The 24,638-nt window shown below is 36.7% G+C and overlaps 1 protein-coding gene across 1 annotated transcript in view; it reads left to right on the top strand.

The window, feature by feature from the left end:
* Window positions 1-22,638, top strand: part of FBXO3 (F-box protein 3) — a 32,871-nt gene extending 10,233 nt beyond the window's left edge. The window contains exons 4-11 of the mRNA XM_007082043.3: window positions 6,638-6,752; window positions 8,525-8,729; window positions 9,856-9,901; window positions 12,595-12,679; window positions 13,522-13,644; window positions 15,181-15,296; window positions 16,030-16,220; window positions 21,459-22,638. Of these exons, the coding sequence (XP_007082105.2) occupies window positions 6,638-6,752; window positions 8,525-8,729; window positions 9,856-9,901; window positions 12,595-12,679; window positions 13,522-13,644; window positions 15,181-15,296; window positions 16,030-16,220; window positions 21,459-21,632 (1,055 nt within the window). The 3' untranslated portion in view covers window positions 21,633-22,638. The remainder of the gene's footprint in view (window positions 1-6,637; window positions 6,753-8,524; window positions 8,730-9,855; window positions 9,902-12,594; window positions 12,680-13,521; window positions 13,645-15,180; window positions 15,297-16,029; window positions 16,221-21,458) is intronic.
* Window positions 22,639-24,638: the final 2,000 nt, after the last annotated feature.

Genomic DNA, 24,638 nt, shown 5'->3' with positions numbered 1-24,638 from the left:
AAAGATTATCATCCACACGCCATCACTGGTAATGTTAACTAACATACAGAAATGCGTGTGGATCATAAGTGTACAACTTGATAAATTATCACAACATAAACATGACCATTGTAACACCCTCCAGGTCAAGAAGTAGAATGATTTTCTGTACCTAGAGCCCCGCCCCCACCCCATCTTTCTCAGAGGTAATTGCTATCCTGATTGCTAGCACCACTGAATAGTTTTCTCTTTTTGAACTTTATATAAATTGCATGATTAAGTCTATATTTTATGTGAATTATTTCTATTTTGTCTGTGAGATTCAACTGTATTGTGTGTAACAGTAGCTTGTTCATTTTTGTTGCACTATAGTCTGCCATTACATGGGTAGGCTCTAATTTATAGATTCATTCTACTGTCGATGGATATTGGGTTATTTCTAGTTTGGGGCTATTATAAATAATGTTACAGATAATTTTTGGTGTACATATGAGCATATTTCTATCAAGTAAATATCAAGGATTGGGTTTCCTGGCTTGTGGAGTATGCTTATGTTAAACTTCAGAAGATACTATTAATTTTCCAAAGTGGTTCTAAAACTTTACAGTCCTACCAGCACTTTAACATTGTCATTCTTTTTTTTTTTTTTTTTTTTTTTTTTTTTTTTTGCCTTTCTAGTGGGTATGTAGTGGTGATTTTAATTTACATTTCCCTAAAGATATTGAATAATGACACTTTTATTTCTAGCTTTCCAGTCTTCACGTCATTCATTTCTTTTTCCTGTTTTACTGCACTGGCTAAGGCCTTCGGTGTGATGTTGGATAGAAATGCTGAGAGTGAGCATCCTTATCTTTCTGATCACAGAGGGAAAGCTTTCAACATTTCTCCTTTAAAGATGATGTTTGCTGTAGGTTTTTTGTAGCTATTCTTTATCACATTGAAGAAAGTCTCTTCTGATCCTAGTTTGTGGAGAGATTTTTTTTTTTTTACTTTTGTCTTTGTGTTTTATTTTTTATTTTAAAGTTTATTTGTTTTTGAGGGGTGCCTGGGTGGCTCAGTTGGTTAAGTGTCTGACTTCAGCTCAGGTCATGATCTCACGGTTTGTGAGTTCAAGCCCCACAACGGGCTCTGTGCTGACAGCTCAGAGCCTGGAGCCTGCTTGGGATTCTGTGTCTCCCTCTCTTTCTGTCCCTCCCCCACTCTCACTCTGTCTCTCTCTCCCTCTCAAAAATAAATAAACATTAAAAAAATATACAATACAAAATATACAAATATATTTACAAAATATACAAAATATACAAAAATAAATAAACATTAAAAAAAAATTTTGAGAGAAAGAGAGAGGGAGACAGAGAATCCCAAGCAGACTCCACACTGTCAGTGTAGATCCTGACATGGGGCTTGAACTCACAAATCTTGAGATCATGACTTGAACCAAAATGAAGGGTCAGATGCTTAACCAAATGAGCCACCTAGGCACCCCTATTTTTGTCTTCCTGCTTAAAAATTTTTTTTTTTTTTTTAAATTTTTTTTTTCAACGTTTTTTATTTTATTTTTGGCACAGAGAGAGACAGAGCATGAATGGGGGAGGGGCAGAGAGAGAGGGAGACACAGAATCGGAAACAGGCTCCAGGCTCTGAGCCATCAGCCCAGAGCCTGACGCGGGGCTCGAACTCACGGACCGCGAGATCGTGACCTGGCTGAAGTCGGACGCTTAGCCGACTGCGCCACCCAGGCGCCCCTTAAAAATTTTTTTTAATGTTTATTCATTTTTGAGAGAGAGACAGACAGACAGAGGATGAGCGGGGGAGAGGCAGAGAGAGAGACACACACAGAATACCAAGCTGGCTGCAGGCTCTGAGCTCTCCGCACAGAGCCCCATGTGGGGCTCAAACCCACGAACTGTGAGATCATGACCTGAGCCAAAGGCAGCTGCTTAACCAACCCAGGCCCCCCTGTCTTTGTGTGGATACTTGAGTTTTTGTCAAATGACTTTCCAGCCTTCTGATTATCACGATTTTCCTACTTCATTCTGTTAATATGCTGAATTGCATTCATTGATTTTCTGAATATTAAACCAACTTTGTATTTCTGGAATAAACATACTTTGGCTGTAATATCCTTTTCATATGTTGGATTTGATTTGCTAGTATTTGATTGGGGTTTTTACATCCATGTTCAAGAGAGACTTTGGCCTGTAATTTTTCCTTCTTGCAATGTTCTTGTCAGGTTTTGGTATCAAGATGATGCTGGCCTTATAAAAGGCCAGCCAAGTTGGAAAGTGTTGCTTCTTTTTCTGTTCTCTGGAAAAGTTTATATAAGCTTGGTAGTCTGTCTTGCTTAAATTGTTAGTGGAATGTACCAGCGAAGCCATTCAGTCCTGGAGTTTTCACTGTGGGAAGGTTTTAAGTTACAGATGCAATTTCTTTATTAGATAGAGTACTATTCAGATTTTCTACTTATTCTTATGTCAGTTTTGAGTATATTTCTAGGAAATTGTCCACTTCATTTACATGTTCTAATTTACTGCTGTAAAGGTTTTTATAATATCCTTTTATCTGTATGATGCTTGCTGTTGTATCTGTAGTGATTTCACCTTTCCGTTTCTGATATTATTTGTGCTTTTTCTGTTATTCTTGATCAGAGTTAACCTTAATAGTTTTTTCAAAGAACTGACTTTAGCCTTTGTCAATCCTCTCTATATTCATTTTCTATTATTTCATTAATTTCTCTGATTTCTTTCTGACTTTGCTGTGGCTTTTTCCTTTACCTGAGGTGATTAGATCATAAATTTTTAGGCTTTCTTGTTTTCTTCAGATGCATTTGCTACAGATTTCCCTTTAAGCATGGCTTTAGCTTCATCTCATAAGTTTTAATATGTTGTATTTTAATTTACGTGAGATTCAAAATATTTTCTGATTTATTTTGATTTCTTCTTTGAGCCACAGATTATATAGAAATGTATTGCTTGGTTTCCAGATGTTTGAGTTTTTTTTTAAAGTAATCTTCTTAATATAATTTATATTTTAATTTCACTGGATCAGAGAATATACTCTGATTTCAGTCATTTGAAATTTGTTGTGCTTTGTTCTCTGGTCCAGCATATACTCTGTCTTGGTAAATGTTCCATGTACTCCTGAAAAGAATGTATATTTTGCGATTGTTGGATTCAGTACTGTATATATAATTAGGCAAAAATTGTTAATTTTGTTTAAATCTTTTGCACTCTTACTGATTTTATTTTCTTTTTTCTTTTTGTCTACTTGTTCTATTAGTTACTGAGAGGGGTATGTTAAAATTTCTCAGTGTGGTAGGCAGAATTCTGAGAGAGCTCCAAAGATTCACCCCTGCTGTACATGCCTGGTATGATAATAGCCTCCCTTTGAGTGTGAGTGGTGCTGGAGATAATTGATTTCAGTCCTGTTTTTAGGTAATATGTGACAAAGGTGAATGGGCTTTGCAGATTTAATTAAGGTCCCAAATTAGTCGAATTTGAGTTAATTGTTAATCAAAATTAAAATTATCCGGAGCAGGCCTTACCTAATCAGGTGAGCCCTTAAAAGGAACCGGGCCCTTCCAGAAGGCAGAGAGATTTGAAGCATGGGTATTTCGTATTGGCTTTGAATAAGTAGACCAGCATGTTGTGATGAGGGCCATGTGATAGGGAATGGCAGGTGGCTTCTGGGAGCTGAGGGCCACAGTCCTGCAACTGCAAGGAAATGAATTCTGACCATAACCAGTGAAGTTGGAAGAGGACTTCAAGCATAAGATGCATAACCTAAGATGCATAGCAGCCGGAGTTGACACAGTGATTTCAGCCAGTGGGACCTGTGCGGATGATCCAATTCAGTCATGCCCAGACTTCTTACCTACAGAAATTGTGGGACAGTAAATGAATGCGGTTTCAGCTGCTAATAGCACAGCAATAGAAAACTAATAACTGTGGTTGTGGATGTATCTTTTTTCAATTTTAGTTCTGTTATTTTAAAAAATACATTTTGAGGGGCACCTGGGTGGCTCAGTCGGTTAAGCAGCCGACTTTGGCTCAGGTCATGATCTCGCGGCCTGTGGGTTCGAGCCCCGCATCGGGCTCTGTGCTGACAGCTCAGAGCCTGGAGCCTGTTTCGGATTCTGTGTCTCCCTCTCTCTGACCCTCCCCCATTCATGCTCTGTCTCTCTCTGTCTCAAAAATAAATAAACGTTAAAAAAAAAATTTAAAAAAAATACATTTTGAAGCTGTGTTATTAGTTACACAAAATTAGCATTATAATATTTGTGTAGTCAATGTAACCTTTTTGCCATTACAAAAAGCCTTCTGTTACTTCTGATAATGCTGTGTGCCTGAAAGTCTATTTTGTGTGATTTTGGTAGAGCTATTTTAACTTTCTTTTCTGTATCTACATCTCTAAGATGTTTCTCTTGTATATGATTGTGTTTTGTTCTGTTTCTGTCATTCTTTTATTTATTAGGTTATTTAGTTTATTTATATTTAATGTAATTATTACTGTATTTGGATTTATATATATGCCATGTTCCTAATTGTTTTTTATTTGTGCTCCTGAACAGATGTTCCTTTTTTTCTATTCTTCTTAATTATGTTTTATTCTGTACCTCCTTTTCTTATATAACTTTTTTAGCAATTACCCTAGAGATTAAAGTATGCACCTCTGATTTAATTAAAATCTATTGTAAATTAGTATTTTTACCTCTTCCTGGACAATACAAGAACCTTAGACTACTTTAACTCCAATTATCTCCCTCCTGCCTCTTGTGTTACAGTTTTTGTGATTTTAATATTGGACATATTTTCTATCCCTGAAAAGATTATTATTATTATTTTATATATTCAGTTCAATTTCATTTTAGACTTACCTCCATATCTACCTTTTCTCATTGCTCTTCATTTCTTCCTGCATCTTCATGCTTTCATTTGGGATCATTTTTCTTCTACCGGAAGAATTCCTTTAAGTGTTTTGTTTTAATTTTTAAAAATTTCTGTTTATTTATTTTAATATTTTTTTATTTTTGAGAGAGAGAGCCATGGAGCATGAATGGGGGAGGGGCAGAGAGAGAGGGAGGCACAGCTCTATGCTGAGCTATCAGCTCCAGGGCTCAAACTCATGAACTAACCAATTGTAAGATCATGACCTGAGCCAAAGTCAGATGCCCAACTGACTGAGCCATTCAGGCACCCCATTTTTAGTAATTTTTTTTTTTTTTTTTTTTAATTTATTTTTCGGACAGAGAGAGACAGAGCATGAACGGGGGAGGGGCAGAGAGAGAGGGAGACACAGAATCGGAAACAGGCTCCAGGCTCTGAGCCATCAGCCCAGAGCCATCAGCCCAGAGCCTGACGCGGGGCTCGAACTCACGGACCGCGAGATCGTGACCTGGCTGAAGTCGGACGCTTAACCGACTGCGCCACCCAGGCGCCCCAGTAATTTTTTAAAGGAGAGACCCCTACTCCTGAATTTTTCAGATTGTTTTTCATCTAAAAATGTATTTCTCTCACCTACACTTTTGAAATATATATATACAGTGGGTATAGAATTTTAGTCAACAGTTATTTTTTTCAGCACTTTGAAGATACCATTCTTCTGGCTTCTATTGTTTCTGTTGAGAATGTAGCTGTCAGTCTGATTGTTATACCTTTGAAGGGGACTGCCTGACTTTCCCCCTTTGGCTGCTTTTTAAGATTTCTCTTTGTCTCTGATTTTCAGCAGTTTCCCAATAATGAGTCTAGATATGATTTTCTTTATAACTGTTCTCCACTGGCTAAAGTGCTTTTTGAATCTGTGGTTTGCTGTTTTCATCAATTTTGGAAAATTCTCTCAGTGTTGCTGCCAAAAGCCTTGCTCAGCTTCTCAGCCACATGTTTGCTTTTAGACTTGGCACTTGCCTCTAAGACAAGGTTGCTCCAACGGCCCTGCTGAGCTCTCAGTTTCCCTGTTCTTCTGATCTCCTCTCCCCCTGTCCTCACTGTCTTTGAGGTTCTGCAAAAGCCTTGAAACTAATTTTCGGTTGCATTTTCCTGGTTCTCAGCAAGAAGTTTGCTCCAACAACCTGGTGAGCCATTGCTGGAAGTGAATCCCTTCTCTTGGTATTTGTCATCACTTCCGGCTTTTTGAAGCTGGAATATATGGCAAGCTTACAAACATGCAATATTGGGTTTAAGTTAATGGCTTCCCCACAGCATGAATTTATACCCACCTATGCCCTGTATTTCTCATTGAGAGACTATGTTAAGACTCTTGAACAGCATCAGTTTGGAGAACTGGAGAGGCTTTTTTTAGTAGAGAAGTGTGAGTGTGTTAGATTAAGAAAAGTGAGATATATCCTAAAGTTTGCAGCATAATGCAAAAAAATTACTGTGGATCCCCCTGCTGCCTACCTTTCCATATTTTACTGAGCACCAGTGTTTTCCCTGTTGAGAGGAAACTGAGGAGTTTCTTTCTCAGTGCTTCAAATGTCAGAGTCAATCCAAAGTGATATATTGTTGCTCTGAATTTTCCATCTAATTTCCCTATATTTCAGCAGTACAATTTGGACAGAATTCACTTGCTCTACGATTGTCCCACTGGCTAGCGGAAGGTTGTATTTGCCCTTAGATATAAGGATTATTGTTTCTTCATAATTTGCTTTTTTGTGTATTTGCAGAGGGCGCTCGAGAGGAAGACCTGGATGCAGTGGAAGCTCAGATTGGTTGCAAGCTTCCTGATGATTATCGATGTTCATATCGTATCCACAATGGTCAGAAGTTAGTGGTTCCTGGGTAAGATGTTTTCCATTTGGATTATTTTTAATGACACAAATGATTTCCCAGAATGAAAATAAAAACAATTTGTACTTACTCTTAACAGATTAAAGGTGTACAGGAATTCCCTCTTCTTTGTAAGAATCCAAAAGACAAAATCTCAGGGCCCCTGGTGGCTCGGTCGGTTAAGCATCCGACTTCGGTTCAGGTCATGATCTCACAATTCGTGGGTTCAAGCCCCAAGTCCAGGTCTGTGCTGACAGCTCAGAGCCCAGAGCTTGCTTCAGATTCTGTGTCTCGCTCACAGACACATGCTCTCTCTCTCAAAAATAAATAAACCTTAAAAAAAATCTTAAAAAAAAAAACCCTATAGCTTGAATTTGATTTTACTAAAGTAAATATGTCTCATGCAAGCAATATTTCTATCAATGCATCTTTATGCTTCTAAAACAAAGTCTGATTGGGGTTGGGGTGGGTACTGTAGTACATAGGGTGGATGTGTGTGTGTGTGAGTATATTTTAACTAAAACTGTTCGGAACCCTTAAAGTCTTTGTCCCAGGTAAATTGTTTTGAAGAGCTTGATATAAATTCTGAGTACCATATATATAAAACGCAATAATTGGTTCAGAGCTACATACACCAAAGAAAGTATAGTTTTGTCCTATTTCAGGCATAGCCTATAATTAAACGGCCTATTTTTAAGAGAAAGTATTCATTATGGAACCTTTGGCAAAAGCAGGCCATGTAGTAGTAGCTGTCGAATTCATTCACAGTATTAAAAAGTATATACTTTGGGTCTAATCTTTTTGTTCTTTTGTGAAAATTAAGCTATTTGAGAGACGTTGCATTTAATGAAATGCTCCTAAGAGTTTAGGGAGAACTTTACATTGTTCTTAGTGGAAGGTGATGTGTTTTTGTGTGTGAAGAATCATGAGACTCTGTCACCATTTTGATCAGGGTTGAGTGAGTACAGGGTGATCATACTGAGATTACAAGGTAGTATTCAGAAATCAAATATTGGGCAATTAGGACTAAATAAGTGTAAATTACTGGCTGGTTTTTTCCTAGTCTTTTTTCCCTACTGAACCGAAACTTGACAAAAATTTAAAAATTGTCATAATTTAAGAGCAAATAGGAGAGAGCTTTAATAAAAGAGTTTCCCAGAATTGACATGACAAACAGGTCATAATTTCTACACAGGGATTTATATCTATCCTCAGTGCAAATAGTGAAACTTAGGATAGGAATCCTATCATCAAGGATTCCTTCCATCAAGGTTCCATCAAGGACCAATACCTATGTTCTCATGTATATGCAGTGAGATCAATTTAGACCCCATGCATCCAAAGTTTATGAAGATTTGGGCAAGGCTTAGGTTGGTTTACACTGATATTGTCTGGTAGGTTAGGGTAAGCTAAAGGTTGTAGTAAGATAAAACTATCAGAATTTACACCTTCAAACATTAAAATAGTCATACACGCATATATAGCAAAACACTAACAAATCATTATATTATGGCAAGATAGTCTTGAAAGCAATAAAATGATTTTTCTTTTAAAAAGGACTTTAAGACATTTTAGACGCTTAAGCTTTTAATTTAGATCAGAATCTTTCCACTCAAGTGTTTGAATGTAAAGAAATTGCGGTGTTTTTGGTGTTCCCGCTTTAGAATGGACATATTCATCAGTTCTAATAAAGCTGTTGATGTAAACATCGTTCATCAAAAGGATGAAGCACAGCTGTTTGTTTGGCACTGCAATTGATGACATTTTTGAGTCTCTGTTCTTAGGTTGTTGGGAAGTATGGCGCTGTCCAATCACTATCGTTCTGAGGATTTGTTAGACGTCGATACGGCTGCTGGAGGCTTCCAGCAGAGACAGGGACTGAAATACTGTCTCCCTTTAACTTTTTGCATACATACTGGTTTGAGTCAGTACATAGCAGTGGAAGCTGCCGAGGGCCGAAACAAAAATGAAGTTTTCTACCAATGTCCAGTAAGTAGAGAGTGTTTTTAAATATGGCTGTAAGATGTGTTCTGATAAGTGTATAAATGTGTGCCTTAGGAATTTTCAGGACTGTAGAATGGTATAGAGCATTATACAACTTAATTAATAGACCCATCTAATTAGAGGGCTAATATCTGGCCGTAATATTCTGACATAATGAAATGTCAGAAGACATTGGATAAACAATGCAAACCACTGTGCACACAGAGGGAGGGCTGTGATATGTGTTAAGGTAATTCAAATTTGAGGAAAACGAATGAGATTTTGTTGAAGTAATTGTAATATACATTTCCAACTTTAAAAATTTAGCTTTTGAACATCAATGGATTCAAGTTCTGAGTGCAATAGAAACTTTTTAAACACTTCATTAGATAGCTGAGTTGTTGAAAAATAATGACTTTTTTTGGGAGGCTTTTGTTATGATTTTAGTGTAAACACAGACAGTGTGGTATTTGGTTTCATTCTTACTTCTTCAGTTCTTTGTAATTTTGTAGTTGTAGATCTTCTGGCTTCATTTTTGCCAAGATGTGAACTTTTAACTTAAAAGAAGAATTTAAAGTAGAAAATCATAGGTATCTCAGAGACGTGACTCCATATAACATTTAAAATATTTAAAGAGCTTTCATAGCTTTTATTTCTTCCTAAGCATTTTCATGTCTTTTATCTCGTTTTTGACTTGCTACCTCTGTAAGGTTGTAGGATGATGGCTTGATCTCTCCATTTACTGAGAGAAGTGACCAGTCTAGAATTGTTCAGGTCTCTTGACTCTGAATCCAGAGCCCCGTCTTAATAGGCTGTATATCTTCTTACCTTAACTTCTTAACTTAAAGGATAATTTTTTTAGTTCACTGTAACAGTAATAGCAGTACATAAGTGGTTTAACTGTTATTGAGAAGTGCCTGGCACTCTTTTAAGGACTCTCTAGAAAGGGCCTAAATATAGAAATCCTAATAAGAGCAGGACTGAAAAGTGTAAGGAATGTCCGAGTGTTGGTTAGAGCACTTGTTATTTTTATCAATTTTGCCTTGTCTCCAGGGAAAGATGCAGGTAACAAACAATGAGAAATTAAGTAAAATATATTTTTCTCGATTTTAATATTCTTTTTCTTGCCTAGGACCAAATGGCTCGGAATCCAGCTGCTATTGACATGTTTATCATAGGTAGGACAAAAAACAGTCTTCCTTTCCTTTCTCCTTCCTTGTCAAAAAAATGAAGTTGGTAAAAACTTTTCCAATCACTTGTCCTTCTTACAGCTTGCTGGTTTAGAAAGTACTGCATCTAGGCTCTCATTCGAGTAGCCCTTGTACTTTGAATTTCTTTTCTATTTGGGAAAAAGCCATGCCCTGTATAATCTTGTACTCCTGGGACTCTGCTGTAGAACAGTGAAATGAATAGAATTACTATGAGTATGTGTGTATGTATACACGCATGCACTTTCCATCAATCATATTAATACATAATTAGAGATATCGATAGATAAAACAACTTTATACCTATAAAGTCTGTGGGGCCAATTACAGTAAAATACTGGTGAGTCACACTAGAGATCTCCCAACAGCAGTCTTCAGAAACCAATGTAAACTCTGCTCGATGAACTCCTTGCCGCAACTAGTTTTTCTTGGCCTTCAAAGGTATTTCTCACAGGATTTTGAGAACAATACAGTTTGTATGCAGTTGCGGCTCACCTCTTTGCTATTCATCCAGTCTTGTTTTGCTTAGATTTTCCTCCCTTAAGAGATACTTCCTGACTATCCACTCTGCTTTTTAAAGGCACATATTACACATCCCCATATATTAATAGTAAAGGTGCCTTGGAGGCTAAGGTGTCTGCATTTAATTACATCTCCTAATTGGAACCTCAGAGTATTAGTCTCCATTTGTTCCACACTGTGACACATTACGGGTTTGTGGTATATGCTTCACAATATCAAGAAACTCTCACCCCTACGTGGTAAGTTACAAAAAAACTATTTAACTTAGCCTCTAGCTTTTAGCTCCCCCTGATTCCTGTAGTCGGTTGTTTCCAAGTTAAGTGCCCTCTGGGGAGTATGCCCCTTCTCACTGCCCTCTTTGGCATCTTTGCATAGTACATACCTTCAGAGGTGATCACCATGGCTCTAGAACAGTGGTGCTACTAATTTATAAACTAAAGGCTTCCTGAACTCTAAGGTAAGCTACCGGCTGAGCTCTGTGAGTTTCTTATTCTTAGTTTGGTGCTGGTCTGACATGGTGTGGAAGGCCCCACCGCTACAGCAGAGTACTAAGGTCTGATGAATAGTATTCTAGTAGCTGGGATGTCTCCCGGAATAAGAGAGCAGCAAAGCAAAAGATTTGAGATGAGGGAGGACAGATGGGGTGAGAAGTTAGTGCTGGGAGGAGAGATAAGAAAGTGGCTTCCTTTAAGCTGCCTTGATAAAACCCCAGTGCTATCAAAGAGACGCCAAGATATAGGCTTACTTTAAAAAGTAAACTACCTTGGAATATATAAATTACATCTTGATTCAACTAAGTTTGACTTTCTTGGAATTTTTGGTAAAACACAAGATGGAATCTCTTGGTGTTTGGTAAATTATTAACTGATATTTAAGAAAACGAGAAGCTGTTCAGATAAGTTGAGTAATGAAGACTACCTAGGAAATTTTGTCCTTATTTTAAAGAACACACTTGGGTGTGTATTGTAATAAATTAAGATATATTAAAATACAACACCAATTTCTTTTTTAGGTAAACCATGAACAATTTGAGGTTTTCTCACCGTAACACTTTATTCCATGAATTATACAAAATGATGTTTTAAACTTTACAGGGAAATTACTAGTTCTAAAAACAAAATTGTAACTTCTTTGAATTTTAATGACATTATTCATGTGGCTCCTTAATATCTTGTTCAGAGTGGATAGATGGTAGGTGATCATTTGAATACAGTAACATTCAATAAATAAAGGGTCAGAATAGGTCATTCATTAGTAGACACTGAGAAAAGAGCCTACTATTGTGGTTTCCCTTCTCTCGGTTGATGCCCTTAAAATTTTAAAGCTAGACACAAGACCCAAGCTTAAATTGTATCTTCTATTATTCTCGGAATAGTAGAATAGTAAGTAAATGCTATAAATTTAGCTCCAGTGTTCAGCATGGCAGAATGTAAGAACTGGGTTACTAGAAACAAGATTACAGAGAAATACAGAAAAACATTGATTAAGGGACTAATATTGCCAGGCACTGAGTTGTATTAATAATAGATAATGGGGGTCTGAGAAAGTTATGTTATATTACCTAGAAGGGGCAAACATAATTCATGTAAATACTTGTCATTGATCCGCTCAGTAGATCACGGATGTGTAGTCCGGTCTGGACAAGAAAATGGAGGTCGTTGAATATGGAGGACTGTAATGCAGTCCCTAGTCCCTAGGGTCTAGGGACGTGCATGAGTCAGGACGTACCTGGGCCAAGGGTATACCCTGATCATCTGAGGATAGGTGCTGATATTTTTCCTGTAGTTTCTTCTAAACATAGCTGTATCTCTTTTGTTCCATATGTTCTAGAAATGATAGACAGAAGAAGGCTTTTTATTCTTGTACCAGCACAAAATAAAGTTTAAAAATTTATTATTGAATTATAAGCATAAAAATAGCTTGAAGGTAGATGGAAGATTCCCTAGCAGGGTAGTTGAGAATGAGATGAGAATTGAGAATGGAAATTGATCTATGAATGGTAAGTACAAGTGTATCTGTGTTTCTAGTTTTGACCTCATATCTTAAGCAGAGAGAAATTATCATTGTTTACTTGTTTCCTGTACAGATTTTGCAAAACTTATTTGTCCTTTTCTTCCTCCCCACCCCTTCCTGGTTTATAGGTGCTACTTTTACTGACTGGTTTACTTCTTATGTCAACAATGTTGTATCGGGTGGCTTCCCTATCATCAGAGACCAGATTTTCAGGTATTTCACTCAAGACTTTTCGAATAAAAATATTTGTAAATCAGAAGAAAACATTAGTTACAGATCTTGAGATGAAGTTTGGAAGAAGGTTAATAATAGAACCTCTCGTTTTCTTAAACGCCACTACTTTATTCTCACTTTAAAGCCACATTCAGACACTTGGAGAGGCAATATTTTTCTTCTCTTGAAGGATCTAGAGAAAAAACTGATTTTGATTTAGAAGTTAGGGCTTTATAGTATAGTTTCTTTTTATACATAGTTTCCTTTGGGGTGGGGGAAGCTGTTTGCCAGTTAATGGATTTATTTTGAATAGGAAGTCAGTAACTACTAACTCCTGGCAAATACTATTTATTGTCTCTAAATGAACCCTCCAGGTGTGACAGATAGTGGTAGAGGTAATATTGGTTCACAGTAGCCTGGTTGGCAGAAATGACAAATTAGTTAGAAATTAGAGGTCTCTAGAATAACTTGCTAACACATTTTATTGTCAGAGCCACTGTTGATAGGACTTTCAGGTGTCCCAAAAGTTTCCTGGCTCTGAAAACTGAGATAAGCTCTTTTCAGTTTCCAGTTTAATCAGTGAATCATTACTGGAACCACTGCTCATTGAGCCTTGGCTGCTGTCCTTACAGATCTAAAGTCTTCAAGGTTTTCTAGTTCATAATTTCTAGTTTTCTTCTCAGCTTAAAGGGACTATACCTTTACGTTCCCAAATATGGTTTAAATTTTTGATCCTAAAATGAAGTAAAAGCCATTTCACACAAGAAAGATCTTGAGATCTTTCATCTTAGAGACTTGAAGTTAGTTGATTAAAAAATGTTTAATGTTTTAAAATTATCTAGATATGTTCACGATCCAGAGTGTGTAGCAACAACTGGGGACATTACAGTGTCAGTTTCCACGTCGTTTCTGCCAGAACTTAGCTCTGTACATCCACCCCACTACTTCTTCACATACCGAATCAGGTGAGAACTGTAAATGGGGTCGCCTTTCAGTTAATGGTGGGCTATATCCTGTGGTTGTGTTGTTCTCTCCCCTTTGACACGATACATGAAACGCATTTTGAAAGACAGCTTCTTGCTGAGGTGTGGAGGAACGTGGATAACAAAATTTTTTATAAGCTAGTGTCCGTAAGGGACTTGAGTTTACAGTAACCTCCAAGTTACTTAAGTTATTTCTTGCAGATGTACTGTGTTTAAAGAATTGTGCCAGGTTCCTTGAGGTGGACACTAAGTTGTAATCATCATGAAAGCTCTCTGGGAGAGTTGTAATGCATTCCAGAAGCTATCAAATTGCCCAGGATGAAACCGTGCATTTTAAATTTCAGTTAGCTTGCCTATATTCAGTTAAAAATCAAATATTTATTAGGTGCTGCCTAGTATCAGACACGGTATTAAGCACTGGATTTGGTTAAATAAAAAACAAATATTAAATTCGCTTTAATTAGAAGTACTCTGTGCTGTGACATAAAGATAGCTTATTGCTCTAAGGGATTAAGGATACTTTGTTTTTAGATTTATTTTTATATTTATTTTTCATGATGTGTTATATATATTTTAAAAGTACATGTACATGCATATATACACACTGGAAATATTTTTGCTGCCATATACTAACCAGGGAGCATCATAGGATTTTGGTATTATATGCAGCCTTTGATATATCCAGTTACATAGGTGCAGATGTTTGTGTTTTGGATTTTTTTTTAAGTTTATTTATCTTTGAGAGAGAGCCTGCAAGTGTGAGCAAGAGAGGGGCAGAGAGAGAGGAGAGAGCATCCCAAGCAGGCTCCGCACTGTCAGCATAGAGTCCAATGTGGGGCTCAATCTCAAGGACTATGGGATCATGACCTGAGCTGAAATCAAAAGTTGGATGCTTAACTGACTGAGCCACCCAGGCGCCCTGATGTTTGTTATTTTAATTGTTTAATTCAAATCCTGCCTAGGCTTGAAACATGCTTAAAATAATAATACCGACACTTGCTTATAGGGTACTCAAAATAAGGGACAGCAGATTCCTAGAGAAAAGGGGGAAATAATAGTATTGGGAAACAGTCAAGGTGTAATCCTAGTAACTGACTAGTGACATTTTGCTTTGAGCTTTCTAGAAGCAAAAGGGAAATGTCCTGTGAAAAAGAAACAGTAAGTTTTCATTGCACTAAATTCTAGTAAGCATTTCATACATTCATCTTTACTTGAACAGCAAAAGATTATTATCACCCAGTGTGTTTATAAATTTTTATGTTGCCCTTTCTATTGTTGATTCTTACGGAAAGTCAAGTGAGCAAATTGAGTGAAAGCATTTCTGTGGGAGAGTCAAGCTAATCAAGCCGTTATCTTTGAGAGCTTATAGAAATAGATGGTTAACACAGACGTTGGGTTGGGTTTCTTAATTTCCTTTGGGAACTTTTTCATAGTCTTAGTCCAAATATTATAGCTCTTAAACAAAAGAAACAAAATCAGGCCAGATTTGTGTCTCTACCACCCCATTCCCTTCTCCAGGATTGAAATGTCAAAGGATGCACTTCCTGAGAAGGCTTGTCAGTTGGACAGTCGCTATTGGAGAATAACGAATGCTAAAGGTGATGTAGAAGAAGTTCAAGGACCTGGAGTAGTTGGTATGTAACTCAAGATTTGGGTTTACATATCAGTTGCCTCTAAGACATTTTGGAGAGCATCTATGTTGCATACAGCTTGGAAAATGCATGATGTAGTCAGTGGATAAGACTGATCTTTTAATAGCTGTGTTTACAATGTGAAAGATATCATAGATTTTGGGCTTTCTTTGACTCCAATATTTGCTTCATAAATATAATGTGTAAAGATCATTATTCTATTAGATTAGTACCTTAAACATGAACTTTTCTAAAATTATAGCAAACAATTATTCAGGGATCGATTTTCCGTTCTGTAGATCACCCGAGTTCTTTATTTGCTTCTTAAGTTCTTTATTTATTTTTTTTTTCGGTGGGATAATTATTTGTTATCATAGTCTGTGGTTACTGGGCATAGAGCAGAAGGAGAAAATAAATTTCATATTGGTCATCTCTTTGAAATTTGGGGGAAATGTTAAAATCAGTAACTCAGATTTTTATTTGTGGATTTCAATCATCTTTAGCTCTGATTGTCATTGACATTCAGCTTTTTAAAAGATTATGATTATCTTAAGTTTCTGAACCCTAATACCATCACTGTTAACATTTTGCTATGTTTTCTTTTAGTTGTTTTTTTTTCCTAATCGTGCATTTACTTTAACATAGTTTGCATAATCCCACAGAGGGCATTATCTTATTTGCTGTGATGAAGAACTGAATTTTATACCTTGGTTTCTTATTACTGTCTTCTCTGCAGGTGAATTTCCAATCATCAGCCCAGGTCGGGTATATGAATACACAAGTTGTACCACATTTTCTACAACATCAGGATATATGGAAGGATATTATACCTTCCATTTTCTTTACTTTAAAGACAAGATCTTTAATGTTGCTATTCCCCGATTCCATATGGCTTGTCCAACATTCAGGGTGTCTATAGCCCGATTGGTGAGTTAAATTTTCCTCTGGGACTGATTTATGTGACTTTGTAGAATTAACTCCACAGAGGGATTTTGTTGATTAGCCAGACAAATGGTTTACAAATGGTGTTCCCAGAGAACCCTAGAGATTCTGAGGAAATATCATGGGGGGGCCATGTGAATATGTAGGGGTGGTGGATAATAAGTAAGCTAGACTGCATACACTTCAATCAGAGTAACTCTACTGTTAGCTGTTTTTTTGTTTTGTTTTTTGTTTTTCATAGACGTCACTTTTTTTGAGCAGTTTTAGATTCATAGAAAATTGAGCAGAAGGTACAGAAATTTACCAAATACCCCCTGCCCCCATGCATGCACAGACTTCCCCATTATCAGTAGCTCCCACCAGAGTGGTATTTTTGTTAACAGTTGATGAACCTACATTAGCATATCAAAATCACCCAAAATCCATAGTCTACATTCGGGTTCACTCTTGGTGTTAGATATTCTGTGGGTTTGGACAAATGTATAATGACACGTATCCACCATCATAGTATCATGTAAAATAGTTACTGGTTTTAAAGGTTCAGTCTCTTTTCCACTGTTTCCAAAAACAATTCTGTGGCCTAATGAGAAACACCACACTAGACCAGTTAGAACAGGCTTTATTTTATTTCATGAAGATTAGGAAAACAATTTCTTGCAGTGTTTTTGCTAAAAATCCCAATTTTGTAAAGTAATACAAATATCCTATAGAGAGACGACTAAAAGTACAAGTCTACCCATTAAACCCTCTTTGTAGTCGTCTCTCTTTGGGATCGTTTCCTAAATCAACTAGGTATAATTTTGAAATCTCATCTTTAGGATTACCTTATGATCGTGGCAGTACCCCAATCTTATGGATTATAAAAGATTATGGATTAAAGAGAATTATGAGGCTCCAGCTATATAATAGGAATAAAATAAAATATGACTTGTATACCCAGAATGTAACTGAGTCATAGGTGTTGAATGTTCAGAGAGGGCCCTCCGGCTCCTGGGATGACCCTGATGGGCGAGTCCAAGATAAGTGTGGGAAGATGGACATGATATTAATCAGGCCTAGAGCTGACACATTCCCCGTTTGGAAAGAGAAGGATAACGTTGAGACTGTAGGCCATTACGCTTGCATGTCTGGTGAAAAGGATCTACAGTCTGGGTTTGGAAGTGAAGTTTAGCTTCCCTCCCAGTGGAAGAATGCTTTCTACTGTATATTTCCAGCACCAGGAATTTGTTACTTCCTATAACATTCTCCTGTTTTTGACCAGTCCAGTTTCTGTATGAGATTGGTATCACCTATGAATGTTTGATATAGCTCATTAGTGAAGCCATCTGGCACTAGAGTTCTCTTGGTGGGAAAGTTTGAAATAGGAATTTAATTTCTATAATGTATTTTCTATTGCTTCTTGTTTCACTCTTGGTAATTTGTGTCTTTCAAGGAATTTGTCCATTTTGTCTAAATGTTGAACTTACTGGCATAAAATTATTTACAATATTCCCTTGATATCCTTTTAATGGCCGCAAGAACTGTAGTCATATGCCCTATTTTTGCTCTTAATATTGGTAATTTATATCTTTTGTTGATCAGTTCACCTAAGGGGTTATCCCTTTTACTGGTCATTTGAAAGAACAACTTTGGGTTTCACTGGTTTTCTCTATTGTTTGCTCATTTTCTATTTCATTGATTTCTGCAATTATATTTATTTATCTCCTCCTACCACTTTGTGGTTCGTTTGTTTTTTTACCAGCTTCTTAAGGTAGAAGTTTAGATTATTGACTTTAGGCCTTTCTTTTCGCTAAAGCACTGTTTTGGCTGTGTTTCATAAATTTCGATATTTTGTTTTCAATAACATTTAATTCAAAATATTCTCAAATTTCCCTTGTAATTTAATTTTGGTCTGTAACTTTTCTAAAAATGTGTTAATTTTCAAACATTTGGAGGTTTTCCAGTTAACTCTTGTTTAATAATTTCTAATTTTGTTATGGTTAGAGAACTCACTGTGTGTAGTTTCAACCCTTTTAAATGTTTTATGTCCCAGCATTATGGTCTATTTTGGTAACTAATCCCTGTGTATTTGAAAAGAATGTATATTCTGCTGTTCGTGGGAATATTATGCTATAAATGATAGTTTAGATTGGTTGACTGTTTTTCAAATCTTCTATATAGTAACTGATTTTTTTTTGTCCTTGTTCTCTGAAAGATGATTGTTGAAATCTCCAACCACAATTAGTTTCGTCCATTTCTCTTTTTAATTCTATCAGATATGCTTCATGTATTTTGAAGCTCTATAATTATATGCAAATATGCTTGGGATTCTTATGTTTTTTTAATGAAGTGCTTTCTTTTATTATTATGAAATCTCTCTCTCTGTCTCTGATAATATTTCTTGTCCTAAAGTTGCTAATATTCCAGACGTAAAGTGTAAAGAATGTTGAGGTTTGTTTGGGCAGGCAGTTAAGTTACTGTGGGGTCAGCTTGCTCCTGTTGAGACTTGTTTTTAATGTTTGTTAGGGTGGGGTATAAAGTAGTCTTTAATTTAGGACAGTAGTTCTCAAACTTTTCGGTCTCATGGCTCCCTTAAACTTTTAAAAATTATTGAGGACTTCAAAGAACTCTTGTTTATATGGGTTATATCAATATTTATCATGTTAGAAATGAAAACTGAGAAGTTTTATAATATTTACATACTCTTTTTTTAAAGTTTACAATTTTTAAATTTCTAATTTTAAATTATAATAATAAACTCATTACATGTTCAACCCTCTTAACCATGTTCTTACTTATTTAGAGTTTTAATTTCCTCCCAACCACAAATAAGCATATACAATTTTGACATGCCTTGTGGAAAATGTTTCTCTCTCTCAAGGATGAGAAATCAATAAAAGAAATGAGAATTCTGGACTTACTTCTAATCAACATGAAAGAGGCAGTGGGGATTGTATTTGTATTGTGTTGTACTTGTATTGTACCTTCCCTGTGGAAATACTCATTTTCTTGATATGGAAATGGAATTGTTCTCCTTTTTTGTGCCCTGACCATATGATAATTATTGTACTTAATACTTGGCTTTTGCTTTATACTTTGAATGTCACTATAAAATATACTTTTGGTTGATCTTAAGCCTTTTCTTGCTCTAGGTGGGTTTGTTGTTTGCTTTTGGACACTTGAGAGGTTCCCGCTGCTTATTTATTTCCATCTTACCCCTGTGCGCCTCTTTCCGTCTGCTGCTTCTGTGTGTACACTTTTATCAGAGACCATCAGCAACCTCCCTCTTTAGCCGCGTTGATTTCTTTAACAGTTTTTTCTGTTCTCTTCTTCATTAAGATGACTGATGATCATGCTACCTGAATTTAATGTTTTAGAATTTCCTAAGCCTTCCCCGTCGCCCCTTTGGAGCCTTCTACTGAATTTTAAAGTCTTCATTCCCTAGATTGAGAAAATAAAAAAAATAAAAATAATGGAATATCATGTCATATTTATGTATATTTTCTCTGATTGTTGTTAATGTTGTTGTTATTAGTGTTATAATAAATCCTAAGTGACAATCCTTTGACAGCTCCTAAAGAACAATTTCTTTCTCCCACATTAATTAATTTGCTTGCTCAACAAATATTATTGAGTACCTGCTAGGTGCTGGGGGAAATGCAGTGAACAACACAGCCAAAATCTGCCTTCGGGGATGTAATGTACAGCACGGTGACCATAGTTAATACTGTATTGCCTATTTGAAAGTTGCTAAGAGAATAAATCTTAAAAGTTCTCATCACAAGAAAACATTCTGTAACTATGTATGGTGATGGATGTTAACTAGACTTACTGTGGTGATCATTTTGTAATATATACAAATATCAACTCATTATGTTGTACACCTGGAACTAATGTAATGTTGTATGTCAATTATACCTCAATAAAAAAAAAAAAGAAAGTTGAGGAAATTAAAAACAAAACAAAACAAAAAAAACCTCTGCCTTGGAATTTACATTCTAGCTGGAAGAGACAAGGGTAGCAAATAAACACTATCTAGTTATACCAAGTAGTAAAAAGTGCTCTGGAGAAAAATCAGAGTAAAGGATATAAGGAGTGTCTGTTGGGTTGTTCTCATATAAAGATATGTTGGGGAATGCCTCGGTGACGTTTGATTTGAGACTTGAAAGAAGTAGAGGGAGCCAGGTGGATTTATGTGGGAGAATGGTGTTCCACACAAAAGAGCAGCAAGTGCAAAGGCCCTGAAGCACTCATGTTACATAAACATAATACTAATGCTTGGTATGTTTGAAGAATTGCAAGAAGGCCGATGTAGCTGGAGTGCAGTGACTGGGGGAGAGTGGTCAGAGATGAGATCAGAGGGGTAGTGAGTGCTGGATATGAAATGCCATAAAGGCCTCGGGGGAAGGAAGGGCTTTTGCTGACATCACATCCCACGTTTCCCAGTACTTCCTACATCACCATCTAGGTGCTCCCTGCTATTCAGAACTCTGTCCCATATAGCAACTCCTCTCATTGAGTCTTCAAATGTATGAAAGAGAAAAACTGACAGCAGAGTAAATCAAGACCTGATTAGAGACACGAAGTTTCCATGAGATGATCAGATATTGTGTGTTCAACCTCACTATTGCCCTATTCAGAGAGCCTTCAATGAGTTAATTTCAAAGTAGAGGCTACCCATGGTGGTTGAATTGAATCGATGTGTCTTTATAGTAGGAGCTCCATAGAAATCTAGTAAACCTCGTGACAGTACATAAAAGTTACCAGTAGAGGTCATACCTTATTAATATTTTTGCATCCTCTTTTCTACAAGCATATAGATTAATAAAGAATTGTTACTTAATCCACTGAAATAAATTCAGTAAAATTTTATCTTGGGTTGTTAGGAGTGGTCTGTTGGCTACCTTGTACAAATTATCAACTACCAGGTAAAAAATAAATACTGTATTAATGAAATATATCTACCATTAAAACCACATTGAGCATTCTAAAACGTGTGTGTGTGTATATATATATATATATATGTATAGATAACATATATATATTCTTGCATCAGCATACATATATGTATCTACACATATATAGATTCTTGCATCAGCATATGCATTATGAAAATACATTGTTCAAGTCTATAGAAATTCATATATGGCGTGTCCAGTTGTTTATAGATAAGTGAGAACTTACATAAAATAAGTATAAAAAACTGATGGAAGTTCTTATCAAAAGATTGTCTTCTCTTTCAAGGAAATGGGTCCTGACGAATATGAAGAGATGGAAGAGGAAGAAGAAGAGGAGGAGGAGGAAGACGATGACGATTCGGCAGATATGGACGAATCTGATGAAGATGACGAGGAAGAGAGACGAAGGAGAGTCTTTGATGTTCCCATTCGCAGGCGCCGCTGCTCTCGCCTTTTCTAGCAAGGCTCTGCAGGCGGGAAGCACTGGCATGAATCCAGTTTGTTAAGTAGATTTCTCAATAATGTAAATAACTAAATTGTTCTCAGCACATAGCAGGAAAACTAGCATGAAATGTTGTTCCAGGCCCTGGGTTCTCTGCGACACTGCATTAGGAATTGGATTGTTTTGGTTTGCTTTGTGTTTCTGAGGTAGAGGAGGAAATGGGAATCTTTTTTTTTTCTTCTTTTTTTCCCCCTCTTCTAGAAGTCCATGGGTGAATAGTTCTCTAGCTAAAGAACCGACACTGCTTTGCTTTTAAAGATTTTATACTTCTACAGATAGGTAAATGAGAGGGAACTGTTTTGAATGAGGATTTTTAAATGTAGCAGAAATACCTACACAGGGATAGAGAGAAACTATGTGACTGAATGATTCTGTGAAAAGACTTCTTGCAGTTGTGAATTATTTAGAAATGAACAGAATTTGTAATTAGGCTAATCCATTTAGTGATTCCTATATATTTTGTACTCCCGGGGAACTAATTAACCTAATAGTTTGAATGCTAGTTGTTTGTCCTTTCTTAGACAATCTGTCCTTGAATTTAAAGTTTTCATCACTACAACCTTGGACTTAAAGTCTTTATCACTATGACCTTGGCCTTGCATTCAGTCTTCAACTCTACCAACCTTGAATTTAATTTAAAACCTTCAACATGACAACCTTGAATTTAATTTAAAGTCTTTAGTGCAATGACCTTTTTTCGTATTGTTCACAGATGCATCGTTTTCGAAATGTGTGTAAAACTATGTGTTGTGTTGTTTATTAACAGAAGAATCTTCACGATGTCTCATGTAGTCTAAATCTGTAAATACTGCTTCTGTTTTGTTTCTCCTTTATACACTTGACTGTCTAACTTTGTGATAAGTGACATGAATTTTATGTTAAGTATAAACATGAATTTTTTTGTAATTATACAATTAAGAGTTTGGAATGACATCCTCCAAGTGGCAAAAACTCACATTTTAAATACGAATTTTGGTTCTGATCCCGTATTTTGTGTAATTGCCTATTTTGCATAAACTAATATTAATCAGCCTTTGCACCTTTCCATCTTAAGATGGGAAATGAAATTGAAATTCATTGTCCTGTTGCCAGAGGCCCATTCAAAGTCATTTCCTGGCTTTGACTATACCCTGTCATATGCTCTACTTTCTGTTTTCTGCAAGAATAGTTCTTTTGTAGGGAAAACTGTAGGAAGAGGGAAGTATATGCCGGGTTAAGCAGCTGCCCCCAGGGACTATGAAGACCCTTTCATATTGTCTCGTGTCAAAATGTTCTGAAATGGAGTAAGTAGTTTTTCCTGCCTATTTTTTAATTTTATCATCAGTCTACCAAATCCTTCTATTATGCCTATCTCTCCCTTTAAAAAAAAAAAAAAAAAAAAAAAAAAGCCAACCTACTGAGCTTTAAAAAGAGAAAGTTTCCCAGTAAAGCAGTAATTTAAAACTAGTTAATGTGGAAAGTTAAAGTTGGTCCCAGCATCCCTTGCCATTTTTGCTTCTTTGTCTTTTCTGGCTGACCTCTCCTCTCTATTCACAGAATACTCAGGATGCCCCACATCTCCCCTGCGACCCCATTCAATTCTTGCTTCTCAGAATACTTCAGGCTTATTTATCCTCTCATTTAAGTTCACTTTCTCTTAGCATGTTGAATGAATGACCTCTCATTCATACCAAGGTATGATTGATTGGTTGACAACATGCTCAAGTGTTGTATTTCATCGGCAAGAATGTGTATTCACACATAAAAGGGATCTAATGGTTGGCCAGCCTAAGCTTTTGTAGAGCGAAGCCCAGGTATAGTGAAGGTGGAGGTCCCTTGAGACCACTATCTATCTTTCACTCATTTGTCTAAAGCTTGATGTATCAATTAGGATGAGACAGATACCTAAATGAACAGCAGCAAGTAGTTTAGGGGTTATTTTTCTTTTGTGAAAAGTCAAGGGTGACTAGTTGAGGACTGATACAGTGGCCCAGTGGTGTCATCATTTGCAGATTCCTTCCAGGTTTCTGTTCTGCCATCCTTTGCACAAGGCTTTAATCATAAAGGTCACCTCATGGTTGCAAGATGGCAGCTGCAGTCCTATTATAACCCAGGAAGGATGATGAGAAAAGGGACCAATTAAATGGAAAGTAAAGTCAAACATAAGGCTGGAGAGGTAAGCCAACCAGGTTTCTAACAGTCCTGTGGAGAACAGGTAGAAAAGGGGGGGGGGTACACGTAAGGACAGTGATGCAGAAATTAACACGGGCAGCATGGAGACCTAGGGTGAAGGACTTGTAATACTCCAAGTAAGACATGCTACCGGCTTAAATTAGAGCATTAGCGGTGGGAGTGGACTGAAAAGACAAAACCGATATCTACATGATTATGTAGGAGTTGGTGATTAGATGTGAAAGAGTGGAAGAAATCAAAGTTGATTCCCAGGTTTCTGGCTTCATTTGTGAAAAACAAAGTTTGCAGGAAATGCAGTTGGACACTGGAGATGAAATTTGGACACATTTTGAATTCAAGAAGCCTGTAGGACACACTAGTTTCAGCAGTCAGGTATGAATATGAAAACTGAGGGAGAGTGGTCAGGAATGGAGAATATAGATTTGCAAATTACCTGCAAACACACATCCCCAAGGTAAAACCAAGCAGATGCAGTGTTCTCGCCCAAGGAGCACAGAGCAGTGGTTCTCAGTCCAACCTGGCAACACCAGATTTATGAGAGGTAGTGGAAAAGGCTCAAGACTGAAAGGATGGGGCGCCTGGATGGCTCAATGAGTAAAGTTTCTGACTCTTGATTTCTGCTCAGGTCATGATGTCACAGTTTGTGAGACTGAGCCCCGCATTGGGCCCTGTGTGACAGCGAAGAGCCTGCTTGGGATTCTCTCTCCTGGCCTCTCCCCCACTCATTCTCTCTCTCTCTCCCTCAAAATAAATAAATAAATGTTTGAAAAAAAAAAAAAAAAGCCTGAAAGA

Source organism: Panthera tigris, chromosome D1 (assembly GCF_018350195.1).
Source record: "Panthera tigris isolate Pti1 chromosome D1, P.tigris_Pti1_mat1.1, whole genome shotgun sequence".
Taxonomy (NCBI): domain Eukaryota; kingdom Metazoa; phylum Chordata; class Mammalia; order Carnivora; family Felidae; genus Panthera; species Panthera tigris.
The sequence above is the reverse complement of the archived record's forward strand: the minus strand, read 5'-3'. Positions and strand labels throughout refer to the sequence as shown.